This window comes from Augochlora pura, chromosome 9 (genome assembly GCF_028453695.1).
Source record: "Augochlora pura isolate Apur16 chromosome 9, APUR_v2.2.1, whole genome shotgun sequence".
NCBI classification, from domain to species: Eukaryota; Metazoa; Arthropoda; class Insecta; order Hymenoptera; family Halictidae; genus Augochlora; species Augochlora pura.
The window spans coordinates 14,336,383-14,350,187 of record NC_135780.1 but is presented as its reverse complement, the minus strand read 5'-3'; the positions used below and the strand labels follow the sequence as shown (position 1 = coordinate 14,350,187).

The 13,805-nt window shown below is 53.2% G+C and overlaps 1 protein-coding gene across 1 annotated transcript; it reads right to left on the bottom strand.

Annotated features, from left to right (window-relative positions):
- Positions 1 to 1,542: 1,542 nt before the first annotated feature.
- Oli (basic helix-loop-helix family member olig) lies at positions 1,543 to 3,427 on the bottom strand. The gene is made up of 5 exons (XM_078190906.1): positions 3,228 to 3,427; positions 2,908 to 3,137; positions 2,376 to 2,614; positions 2,046 to 2,269; positions 1,543 to 1,928 (listed from the first exon to the last, which is right to left on the bottom strand). The coding sequence occupies exons 2-5, from the start codon at positions 3,046 to 3,048 to the stop codon at positions 1,699 to 1,701; spliced, it is 834 nt and encodes a 277-aa protein (XP_078047032.1). The 5' UTR covers positions 3,049 to 3,137; positions 3,228 to 3,427; the 3' UTR covers positions 1,543 to 1,698.
- Positions 3,428 to 13,805: the final 10,378 nt, after the last annotated feature.

The window sequence follows — 13,805 nt, the reverse complement described above, 5'->3', positions numbered from 1 at the left end:
CATGTACAATATTAAAAGATGACTGATCATCGGTGTATTTAGACGGGATTTTCCTAGTTTCGTTTAAACGAAGCAACCGTCCTGTTCCGTTCGCCCTTTGCCAATCATGGCGGCAATACAAAGTCCGTTTTATTCGGTGTTGCAAAAACTGATCAAAATTTACATTCACCGCCTCGTTAAGTTTGCGGTATCTCACAATTGCCGATTAAACGGAGAATCGCGAATACAACGACGAACTTGTTTTTAAATAAACGGTGAGGTAACCTTCGGGGTGGAGGCAGAAATTTTGCGCGATACCGAGCGACTATAACCTACATTGAAGAAATGATGCTTGCACGAAACGAATGCTTTGGAAGAATTCAATTTTTCTTTCTTCGTTGGTCTTTTCATTTTCGCTCGAGCAATCGATCCGAGTACGAGATCCTATTGTTTGTAATTTTCTTCGAAAGCATCCGCGCGATCGGTAACCTTCTTAAATAGATTTTATTCGAGCACTAAACAGTGATATCTACACTCTACAACAAACGCGTTTGTCTGTTCTCTTCGTTAGTAATATAGTCCGCACTTATTTATTGGTATTCGTCTCACGACTTTCATTAGAAATTCCATACAAATAATAGTAGTGATTATTGCTTGTCGTTCAACTGTTTCGTTACACAATTTTTCACATCGAAGGACCACCAACCCAGATGCGAAGACGAATAAATTATATCAATACTGTCTCACTCTCTCGTTCTCTCTCTCTCTCTCTCTCTCTCTCTCTCTCTCTCTCTCTCTCTCTCTCTCTCTTTTGCTCTCTTATTATCCGATAAATCCTCGCAATTGAAAGAAACGATTGAATTTCCTTCAGGTCGTAGTAAACGTATCGTGTATATAAATAAGTTATACAATCGATAGCTCGATTCGAATTATAAATTATATTTATATTATGTATATGAATATTTAAGATCTGTACGATTAGAATATATCGTGTTTGTATGTATATATGCATATAGAATATCTCGACGTATATCACATGCTATATTTACTATCGCGTTGCTCGGACGGGACTCGGAACTCGTACGTTCCTGATCCTTTCACATAATTTCTCTCCCTGGCAGTTCGTGCTTGTTCGATAAAAAGAGAAACGATCGTCGGAAACTGTACTCGCTCCGCGCTTATTTCGACAGGAATCGCACGTTCCGTTTTTGCCAGGGATAGAAATACGTTGTTGCTTATTGCTGCGTGTTACTTTCCTGGCCGTTAAACGCTAATACTTTCATCGAAATTTGTATCCTTATCAGCTAGTATTGACTTCATGTTTATCGAACTCTGAACAAACGGCGCTCGAAGACGCCGACGTCGAAATAATTCTCCTCTAATACTTTCGGCTCGATTCCTTTGTAAACTTACTGGCTAACGATCTAGTCTAACCGCTTAACCCTTAACTCGATCCGCGAATCCTGGAAAGCGGACTGATCCAAGTAAAACATTCTACCGTCTGGTCGTTACTCTATTAGAACGTTATAATATGAAATCTTTGGATACTCTTGTCGCTCGTGACTGCAGAGTTGGCTTCGAACGAAACAAATTCCGTTCAGCGACGGTTGGAATCTTTTCTCTCTGCGGCGGAATAGGCGGAATGGAAGCAAGTGGTAGAATCGAGCATCCGTTACGTTCGATCTTGGGGCTAAACGAAGAACGGGATGGCCCGGATCCCTAGTTTGATTCTCCGCTGGTTACAGCCCCGTCGGTCGGAGGACCCCCGGCTGTGACGCTTTGCGGATCGGACGTCGCGAGTCCTTGCATGTCCTGCACACCTTGGAACAGCTTGCCGGGGAAACCGTGCAGGAGGTCGTAGGAGACGGGCGTGGGCGGCAGGGCGGTCGTGTGAGCGTGCGGCGACTGCAGGACCGCTATCACTCTCCTTAGCTCCTCGAGAGCGTTGCCTACGGAGAGAGGTTGGCGTTTGCAATAGTATAGATTTTCTAGGATACGCTGGTAGGTAATTCGGCTAGAACCGTTGGATCTATCGAGGGATTGTTCGCGCCGGTGCTGCGCGTTACCTTGCATGAGGATGTAGTTCTTGGCCAGGAGGAGGGTAGCGATCTTGGATAGCTTCCTCACGGACGGACTGTGGGCGTAGGGGATGACAGATCGCAGCTCGTCCAGCGCGTCATTCAAATCGTGCATCCTCTTGCGCTCTCTCGCATTGATATTCAAACGCATGCTCTTGCCCTGCCTGGTGGTCTTCGATTTCGGCGCACAGTTCAATCTGGACGCGCCGGGTCTGCGATAGTAATTGGAAACGATTAGAAGGTGCAGCCGGGAAATTGTTGGAACGGGGGGGGGGTCTCGACGACGATCGCTCGACGACGATCGCTCGACGAGAGTACCTTTCATGATCGGGCCGGTTTTCATCGGACAAAGTGCTCGAGGATGCATGCGGTTGCGGTTGCTGCTGAAAATAGAAGCCACCGAGGCCGACGGCACCCAGGGGAGTCCTCCTTCCAGGTGCGCTTTGAGGGTGTTCGGACGTGTAGCCGGCTGGAGGGGCGGAAACGCTCGGATGAGAGGCTCCCGGCACCGAGTACATGGACTCTAGTGACGCCGTCGACTGCGGCGGTAGCGGATGCTGGAACGTTCGTATAAAATACGCACCATCGATAAAATAGATACCGCAAGTTAAACACCTCGTTAACGCACCGTACTACCTACGATCGTTCGTTCGGACTCGGATTCAACTTGCACGATTCAACGATCGTGGCTCGCGGAACTTTGCTTTTTAAAGACCGAGCTGCCCCCCCCCCTCCCCCCTTCGCTAATAGCCGCGTCGAGATCGAGAATCGACGCGGTGTCTGCGGAACTTTGGTCAAGGTAGTCGGGTGTCAAGTTAGTCGACGAGGTAATAAAAGCATTGGTACCCACGGTGGTGGTACGGTGCTCCCAGGCCCATGTGGGATGCGAGGCGGACCGCTGCCACGATCCTTGCTGCAAATGCGCCTCCGGAAGACCCTCCCTCCTGTCGTCGTCCTCCGTGGAGCTGCTCTCGCCGTCGTACGACCTCATGTCTTCAGGATTTCACGCGTTCGCCCCGAGTCGTACGAGCCAGCTCGTTTCCACGCAGACAGCCTGCCCCGTTCGCATGAAAACGCCGCCTGCTCGGCGATCGTCGTCGAAGCGTGAGTAACGCGAGTAGCGGAATCATCGGCGAGCTCAACGCAATCGATAGCAACCGCAACACTTACCGACAAATTTCTTTCCGCCGTCGGTCATGCACGGCGCAGGATCGCACCCCGAACGCACCCCGAGGATCAGCAATATTTCGTCCGCGTCGACACCACCGCGTAACAACAGGTCATCCCCCCAATGACATCACTCCTCTCTGGCTCGATAGCTGGCCGAGAACCGGGTCGTCGACATCCGGTTGGCCTGATCTTTCGATAGCTGAAACGACCGCCTCTTTGCACCGATCCTTCTAACAGAACAGAAACGAATCACTGTTTACGAGCGTCGGCGACGCCAAAATCCCAGCCGCGTCGCACGTCCCGGTTGCTCGACGATCGGACTCGATATTTCGATAATTAGCCATCCGATCTTTTATCGGTACCTCGAACGCGATCCGGCTCGTTCTTTTTCGGACATCGGTCATCCGCCTCGCTATTTTTCTTCGTCACTCGTGCCGATGCATTTCCGTCTAATGAAATTAGCACGTACGGAAAGGGACACGGTCGGAGCACGCACGCGTCTATCGTTCGCGGATGGCCTGCGCAGAGGGTGCACCGTCTGCAACCCCTAAAGTAGTTCCAGCATCCGCCGACAGGACGAGGCAGCGTCGATCGGGGGATGCTGGACTGGACCAACGGCTGGCGAACCCTGGCGATCGCGAGAATAAGTAACGCGGGGATGGTACGATCGGTTCTTGTTGTTACCGTCCGGATCGGGTAGGTCGATGCCTCGCGGGGTGCCCACCCTGCTCCGTTTCTTCGCCCCGTTCCCTCCTTTTTTTCCTAGACTATGGTTCCGCGACCGTGTCGCAGCAAAAACTGGACGACCGAGTCGACGAACCGTTTCGAATCGTTGGCGTCTCGCGGGCAAAATTTGGGGATCCTGAAAGGTTCGTCGCGACTGACCATGAGTAGGCAAGATCGGACATCTCCCGGATCACGCATCTCGAATAAAAATCGACGCGTCGTATTCAGGTTATCCCCGGCGTCTCCTGGTTATCGCGAATCGTATATTTCCAAATGATTTGCGAGATTTCCGAATCGGACGATTCATTCGATAATTTGACGAAATGGAACGCAAACGACCTCTTCCAACGACAACCTCGTTCTTTGAAATAGGTGGCCTACAGCGCACAGCCCGGGTTGTCATGCGCGAATAAATGTTTCAAGCTGGTTCAACTACTTTCTCAAAGTCCCGAAGCCCGGCCTCGTCTAATCTGAATCTTTTAATCGAAACTCGCCACGTCGGCTATCTTCTCGTGCGATCCCAGTCATCTTCCAATTACTCTCTGTACCCGAGAACGCATTACCATTCGGAGAGCGACGCTTTCGACGAAATCCGGAACAACCGATTCACGGACACGGTAGGACCATTATACTCGATTTACCGCATCAAGGACCACCGCGAATTCTTCGCAGGCATCATCCGCTAACAAGCGTTCCTCTCGAACAATGCGGTCCCTCCGAGCCCAGAAACCCGGAAACGCGTCCCGCGATTTCCTCCGAGCTCCCTTTCTCCCTTTCCCCCCTTGCCCCCTCCTCCCCGTCCCCCCCCCCTCCCCCCCCCCCCCCCCCCAGCCCTCCCTTTCTCTTCCGGTTTTTTCGTGACCAGAAAAATTCGGACCTTTTATCGGGCTGGAAAACGTACGTATTTATAAAAAGCGAAGGAGAAGTAAATAGAGATGGAACACGAGGAACGGAAGGCGCGCGCGAAATATTGGTCGACGAAATTGAAAATGCGAGAAACGTCGGAAAGGTGTAGCGAGTAACATTGCAGGTCAATTTAGCAAACGGCGAACAACGCCCGGCAACGGAGTACGAAACAACGACGGAACGACGGCTGACACGTTCCGCCGTACGTTATACCTGACCGTGGGCATAATAATGCCGAAATCAACACCGACTCGACGCACGCATCGAGCCATATTGTTCGCTGCATCTGTCGTGTGCACGACACGGGGGGTTGTCATTCGCAACGAACGCGTTCAACGAAGACTCTGTATCGTCACACGGCACAGAACCCGCTTTTAACGGTGACGGCGACGGTGGCGGTGGCTGTGACGATAGGGGCGGGTGGGGGCGGCGGCGCGGCAAGCTGTCTCTACCCTTTTGCTTTTTCTCCACGTTCGCGGTGACGAAATATTTTGGCCGGTCCGTTTCCTTCCCGCGCTTTTCCGCGTTTTCGGGATTAATTAATGTCCCGGGAAACCAGGCGATCCGAGCCGAGCATAGCCGAGCATAGCCGAGCATAGCCGAGCCGAGCCGAGCCGAGCCGGTCGCCCGCGGCCCCAGATTTTTGTCGGTACCCTACCCGTGTTACGCATGTTGAACTTTCGCGTCGGGTACAACATCGGAAATCGATGGGCACGAGTGTCTTCCGCGCTTCCTTTTGTCCCTTTCGTGCCCGGAGAGAGAAAAAATGATGATATCTGTGTTCGCGGGAACGTCCGCGCGAGAATCATTCTTATCGGTGTCGTTAACGCGTCGAACGGGTCGATCGATTACGTAGTCGAACGGCGTCGAGCCGCCTAGGGCCACGATTTATTTCCGTCGCAAATATCGGACATTATAATTTCGTTCGGTTTAACGATGCTCCGTGGACGGGGATTATCGCATCGCGTCGGATCGGCGCGAATTTCGAGCGGACGTAGAACTCCTCGATACGGTTCGCTCACGGACGATGGTTTCTACAGAAATTTCATTGGAGGAACGAATTCGGAATTGAAAACCGTCGAGACAACTCGACGACGTCGCGTTTGGCTCCGGACCATATGTAAAACAGATTCGCGAAACCGTTTTTTGCGCGAATGAAACCCGCATAATTCCACTGACGCGCCGTATTCGTAGCGAATGCGATTTGCAAAGCGCACCCTCGCCGCTTTCGACGGTTCCCTGTAAATTTTCCTAGGTCCGAGGCGCTTCCGAACCAGCATTCGACTCGCCGAAACGATAAAACGACAGACGTTGGAACGAACTTGTTTCGTTCTCGAAGGAAAGATGCAACGGGTCCGTATCTTACGCATCCGACTCCCTCCCGGTCGAAATATTCGAACACCGGATCCAGAAGAGAGATTAGATTTATTCGATCGTCGGCCCGAAGCGCTTGCCGCGCGAGATATTGCCGCTTGCCCTCTTCGTGACCCCCCGAGTTACTCTCGAACTTTCAAATATTTGGCAGAAAAACGATTTCCGCGGCAACGATCGAATTCGGAATTTCGTCGCGATTCCGAATCGGATTGTCGCGTCGAACGAATGACTCGAGCAGATCGCGAGAGCAGCACGGTTTCGCGTGAAAAGGAACGATAAGTGGAGGCCGGCTGTACGTCCGATCGATTTCACTCGATAAACTTAATGCGGCGGGCATTCTATTTGCGGCAAAATAAATACAGAATCTTTCTGGGTCGAGAACCCTCTGTCGTCAACGACTCGTTCGATGCTGGAGTCTCTCTCGAATTTCGGGCTAGTCGGAAAGTGGCAGCCCGTCATTTATCTTACCGCAACTTCCGATAGAATCGCATTTTCCACGTGGTAAAACGTTTTCCCCCTGTCGATGGCAGAACCGTACTAATTAATTGGTGCAACGAGAGACAGTCGACCCCCCTCTGTACGTTCGTTCCCTTCCGTTAATCAACGAACGTACACACCGTGCCTTGATTCTCTGTCGAAAAGACTAGTTCGAGGTATAATTTAAACGCTTTTCTTCCGAGCACGAGGAACATCCGCGCGTCCGACGCATTGTCGTTCGACCATCGCAATGCTTCACGGACGGATTTTCCCTGGCTACGGCATTCGACAAAGCCTTCCTTTACGGAATGATCGGAAAGAGGCTGACGCGGAGCCGATTCGAACGAGCAACCGATTAACTCGATTCTCGTTTGAGGAAGGGAAGCTGGAGGAACGGTTCGAGCCGATTCGAACGACTGATCGAATTTCCCGAAATCGCGAGACGAACGTCGTCCAGGGACGACGGATTCTTGACTCGGCGAGGCAAAGATCGGCCGGACCGGCGCAACGAACATCGGCGAATCGAGATCGCTTTGGATCGCTTTGGATCGCATCGGCGCGAGTAGGATCGCCGGACGAGATTATTTCGGAGGCTGAAAAGGAAAAACCGCGCGTCGTAGCCCCCGGAAGGAGCGGTTGTACGCGCGCGTGACTGGAAAAAGGATCTTTAGCGTACAGCCGCGTAGAACGTATACTCTTGCGCGGAGTCTTCCACCCGCGACGAAAATTCAGCGTACACGAGAACGCACCGTACGAGAGAGAAACCGGGCGTTCGTTTAACACCTATAGGTCGACCTGGTGAGGACAGAGAGGCCGGAGGGGGTGAGGGCCGCGATGGTGGTGGCGGCGGTGGTGGTGGCGGTGGCGGTGGCAGCGGCGGCGGCGGCAGCGGCAGCAACGACGGTGGTTCAAGGGACGAAAGAGAAAAATAGAGGGAGAGCGAAACGCGAGGGTGAGCGCGAGCAAGAGGCGCAGAAACGGTTCTCTCGTTCGGGGGTGGTTTTCGGTGCGAGGGGTTGGTCCGACCGGTGGAAAGTCCTGAGGGATGAGGGAGGAGGTTGCCAAGGCAACGCTCTGCCAGCCTCGGCTTACTTTAGCTCCGCTCGTGCACTCGGATCAATACAGCATCACCGTGAGTTCCCGGACCAAACACACCCCCTCGACACCCGGCCACCCCCACCGGCAACCCCTTTCCTCCGGACCAAACCGCCGCTATCTCTCTCCCTCTCTCCTTCTTTCTAGCTGCTCTCTCACCCTCCCTTCGCCCCGACCATTCTTCTCTTTCTCTCTCGCCTCGTTTCTCGATTACCCTCCGGCTCTTTTCCTCTTTGTTCCGCCGTCTACGCTCTCTCCACGACCAGCTCTCTCCCTCTCCCTCTCTCTCTCTCTCTCTCTCACTTGCCCCACCTCTTCCTCTCTCACTCCTTCCATCGCTCGGTGAACGTGTACGCGATTCTCCCTTCAGGAGCTGACTCGCCCTTTCTCGCTCCGTCCTCCACCAACCAACCGGCCTCTGTCCGGTTCAGCAGTGGGCTCCCTGGTACAGTGATCGCAAAAATTATCGCGCCGTTTTCGGTGGGTCATCCCCGAAAACAATCGCCGGACTCGACCAGACGCGGTTAATTAGGGTTTTAATGGGCGCGAGAGAGAAAGAGGGCGAGCGAGAGAGAGAGAGAGAGAGAGTCACCGAAAGGGGGAAACGAGGGAGAGAGAGAGAGAGAGAAAGAGTGCGAGTGCAAAAAACCAGAGGAAAGCTGCATCCCTTTCTGGCCCACCCACCCCCTCTGCTTTGTAATAGGCAGCAAACTCGGTATTATACACGTTTCAAGTAGACGCCGGAGATTGTTAGCCTCTTGGCTGTCTCCTCTCTTCACCGGGCCAGACTTTTTTAAGTTTTTAAACGCCTTGACCTTACCTTTGTTTGTTACACTTTTTTCTCTCCCGGGAATCGGCAATATTTATTTTTCCCACTCTCTCTGCCTGCCTGACTGTCTGTCTCTCTCTCTCTCTCTCTCTCTCGTTCTCTCTCTCTCTCTCTCTCCCTTTCCTTCTCTTGCCGTAGACCGAAATCGATTTTTCCCAGTTGCAGCCGGAAACGCGAACGTTCCCCGCAGCTTCCATTTACAGAATTTGTAGAATATTAGCACGGCGTGGCCGTCGCATCGGGACAGAGAGTATTTTTCTCTCGCAGCTGGCACGGGGCGGGTCGATGCGATGTTCGAGCAGGAACTCTGGCTGAATTTCGACGGATACCATCGACAACCAACGATCATCCATCCCACAACGGCCGTCGACAGGTTTTTCCAATCGTCTCCGGGAATATTTTTGGTAGCCGTGCGCGATGCCGACGCGACGCGACGCGACGCGACGCCGACGACGGATGCGCGTAAATCGCTGTTGCAATAGACCCTGCTCCAAATTAACCAATTTACGGAGGCGAATCGTACGAGCCTCTCCTCGCACGAATCACGGGCCTTCGACGATTCGATTCTTTGGAATTGCTAAGGCCATTTTTATTTTTAGCGTTAAAGCTGTGCTACCGTTTGAAATATCGCCAACCCGTTCGATCGCCGAGCGCGGAAAGTGCGTCGCGTCGCGTCGCGTCGCGCCGTCGAGTTTTATGAATTGCGCGGCTCTGTCCGTGCGTGCTCTCTCGATAATGCGCTTCCTCCGGTGACGAGCGAGGGTCGAGGGTATCGAGCAACGGATGAACAAATTCAATCGGATTGATCATTTCGATTTCGCGGAGAGCCAGAGGAGCGGCGCTCGGCGTAAATCACTCGGGACAGAGACGTTCGTGGCTTCTCGACGTTCTTCTCGCGACGATCGCCGCGCGCGCGCGCGGGCCAACGAATTAAAAGCAACGAAAAACCAAGCTGAAATTTGTCCCAGATTTGTTATATTATACTTTCCCGCCTCTTTGGCGGGAAAATTTGATTCGGATCGAATTAAACGAGACTCGGACAGATCGAGAAAACGGACCGATTTTTCTGTTGTTCGAACAATTTTTGCATCGACTTCGAAGCATGGAAACTATCTGTTTGCGAAGAGGGTAGAAACTACATGAACGCGAAGAGGGTGATACGAAACGACGAAGCAACACCCAGTTTTCCGGTTGCATTCGCTTCAAACAACCCCCGTTAATTATGCGCCCGCAAAGAAGAAGTTGCGAGGTGCGTAGGCCGTCACGAGCAACGATCAACCTTTGCTGCGAATTTTCATTCGGCCGGTCAAATACCTCCACCCCTGCCGTTGCGAAAGGCTGCTGTCCCGAGAGGGTGAACCTACGCGTAGCCGAACGTTCGAGAGTAAATATACGAAGCCGCGATTGTTTCGAAGTTCGGGTACGAGAAGTTTAATAGCCGATCGGAACGAAAACCGGCGGAGAGTTTGCTTGATTATGATCAACGACCCGGAGGACGCGGCCCGCGGGGATGGAAAAGGATAAACTTCCGAGCGGCCCAGCGCGGCGCGGCGCGGCGCGACGCTGCGGCCAACCGGCGGAACTTCTCCGCCAGTTTGCCATGGAAAACACAAGGAGACACCCTCTCCATCATTTCGCTCGTAAATTCAACGGTATAAGGGGTGAAAGAGGACTCGCTCTCTCTCTCTCTCTCTCTCTCTCTCCCTCTCTCTCTCGGTGCCAAAAAAGAAAACAAAAAGAAAAGGAACAACTTCTCGCTCGGCTCGAAGATTAACGAAGAGGAGGAAGATTAACCGACGTTTTCTCCGAGAATGCTCCCCCCCCCCCCCCCTCTCCTTGACGCGCTTTTCTCGGGCGACCGTACTCAAGGACCGTGTTGTCATCGGCAAAAGCAATGGCGGCCACCAGCCAGCGGCCCGGATCAAAAGCTAATCGTAATCCCTTGTATCGTTCCGAACTGCGTTTCGTTGCTGCTAGAAGTAGGAACGGACCCAATACGCGCGGAAAGAGCCTAGCGTCGCGATTGCCCCGTCGATCGGCCGCGACTCGCTCATCCCCGCGCGTCCGCGAGGCTAGAATCGAGTGCTTCGAAATCGCGAGCTTCTATTCATGCGACACGAAAACATTTTTCCATCGAATTCTGGTCCGGTCCGACACGCGGGACCACGGAGTGTTGCAACCCTACGCAATTAGAGTGCGCGCACCGATATGTCCCTTTCGATTCATTTTAATTCTACCAAGTCCAATTCTCGTCGATGGTTAGGCACCAAAGGCCGAGCATCCTTCGATCTTTGGACGACGAACCGAGTTTGTCCCTGCACGCGTGCCGACTCGATTCTAAATACTCCGTATCGACGATGGTTCCTGTTACAAAACGAGCAATGCAACCTTTTTAGGATCTTGGCTGGCCCCAGAAAACTGTTCTATGCATGTATGCGATTCTTTGCTCCGATCGTTTCCATATGATTTTCTTCGAGGTCGCAGCAGTCGCATCATCTTTGATAATTTCAAAGAAGAAGAAGAAGAAGAAGAAGACGGTGTATACGGCGTCCTAATATCAATTGAGAAAGTAATAGAATTTGATTGTTCGACTCGAAATGGAAGAGAGAACGCTCTCGTACAAGTGTTCCAGAAGTATAGCCGATTCTCGGTTAGCAGCGCGAATCTCCGGATTCCTGGCCGATGTCCCCTAGCTGGCCGCACGACAGCCACCGCATTTCTTCTCGCGATTTTTCCGAGCCAAGCGTCGTTTTTCCTCGAACCGCGTAAAAGCGGCGGCAAGTGTCGAAAATAAAACGGAGAGAGGTGCGGAAGGGCTGGCCGGACCTCGGAGGTGGTCGTCCGTCCGAGGATGGAACGAAGACAAAAGCGGCCACCGGAAAGGGGCAAGAAGTGGGTGGAAGGAAGAGAGTGGCCAAGAGAAAAAGGGGGAAAACAGTGAGAGAGTGAGAGAGAGAGAGAGAGAGAGAGAGAGGGGGGGGGGGGGGGAGAAGGGGTAGGAGGAACGACACAAATGAAATTTAATAAAATTTCAAGCCCGCTGGTCGGACCGTACACAGAGAGCCGCCGGGTCCGTTGGCGGTCACCATGGAGACGCAGCTTCTCGCTCCCCGTGACGTCACTGCTCCATCGATCTGCAACCCCTCTATGGTTATCGCCACCGCTGTGTAGTCACGAACCACCACCACCACCACCCCTACCACCACCACCGCCACCACCACCACCACTACACCAGCAGGAGCAGAAGCAGAAGCAGCAGCAGCAGCAGCAGCAGCATTACCAGACCCGGCGCGCATACTACCACCATCTCCTAGACCGATCACCGACACGACGAAACGTTGGCGGATCTGGTCCGTGCACCGGCCTCTCGAGTTCGTGTGCACCTTGTTACATCCACGCGCGATCCCCTTCGGTTCTCGTGGCCGCACGTGGATGAGGGGTGGCACGCGCAACTACATGGGCGAGCTGGGAAGCGGATACTCACGCAGCCAGCCGCTGTAGTACGCATGGGGAAAGTGAGTAACCTTGCCAACTGGCTGGTATACACCTTTCGTCTACCTTCGTTCCGGCGAGCAGGTGAGGGCGGAGTCGCGAAGACGAACGCTGTAACACCGAGAGGAACGGAGGAGAGCGGCAAAACGGGGGGGCTCCGGCGAGCGAGAGGGAGAGCGGCGGAGAGCGGCGGAGAGTCGGAGAGGATGCCAGCCCTTATTTCTGCGATTCGTCCGGTGCACCCTTCGCCGGATCGCATTATCGATCGATGGATGGGCGCGAAAGGGGCAAAGGGCTCCGGCGCCCCCCTCTATGGACCCCTCGTCTTTTCGCTTCCTCTTTTTCTTCGCTTTACGTCATCGACGATTCGTCCGCTTCCTCTTTTTCTGCCGCTTCTTTCGACTCGTCTTCCGCTCTTCGTCTCTTTTATCAGCGGAAGCTCGGTCGCGTGTGCCCGCGCTACCTTCAACCGCGACCAACGAGCCGGCCCGACTCAGCCGGACGACCGGTAGCGGCCCCCGCACTTTTCTCTCCTCGCGCCGAGATCGCTCGCATCGCGGGACCGCGTAACTTTTTTAACCGGCCAAGGCCACAGAATCTTGCGGCAGCGAATCGGAAAAGTCGCGGTGGAAACGCGATGGCAGCATTTTAATCGGCGAGCTCGTGTTACGTTTTCGGGCGGGGATTCGAGCAACGACGAACGGTCCGAAAGGTGCAAAGTCTTCGGAAATCGAAGCTACCTACCTCGCCTACCTAATCTTCCTACCTCGGATCGATTTAGCAACAACGCCGACAGCATAACGCGGCGGCAGCTTTTCCAGGTTTCCTAACAAAAAGCGGTTCGAGAGCATTCGATGCGACGGAGACGATCCCCGTCTCTGTGGCTCCCGAACAGAAGCGACAGCGAAAGGAAACAAAAGCGTTTTTTCTCCGATGCCTCCGATACACGTCCCGCTTTTCTTGAACAGCGTTGTTCCTTTTCTTCCCGTGTTCGGATTCTGGTCGTTTAATCGAATCCGACTAGTTGCGAGAGAAAGGCCGAAACAACGCCGGTTCTCGCGCAAAGGAGGTCTCGCGGAACGCACGGACGTTTTCTAGGAGGGAATTCGATTACGATACCCCGACCAGTCGACTAATAAGAGCTGGCATTTGGCGCTGCGCGCGACGCGGACTAATTCGCGAAGGTGGTTATTTCTCGAGAAACCGAACTCTCGGCGTCCGTCGCTCGTTTCGCTCGCGATCCGTTGATCGAATCCTCGGTTAAGCGTGCATTTTATATGGACCGCGGTGTAGATTTCTTTCCGCCATTTCATTTTTTTTCCGCCGCTCGCTCACTCGAAGAAACGTTCCTGTACCGGTTCGCGAAACGTACGAGAAGTTGGAAAGTAGACGTTAATTATCCAAGTTCGTTGGCTCGACGGTCGCCATTGTGGCGAACGCTATTTTTAACTCGTCTATTTCGGTTCGGAATGTATTCGAATCGTTCTATTAAAACTCTGCCGCTACGGTGGCGGAGTAGTCGTCCGGATTTCAAGATCGATTCCGTAGAGACCGTCTTTCAGTTTTTCAAACGTTCCTTCGCGGTTCAATCCAGCGGGGCCAACCCTTTAACAAACTGTACCGGCGAGAGGACAAACGTTCTCTTTTGGCCCTCGTCGACAGTGTAAAAAATTCGAATG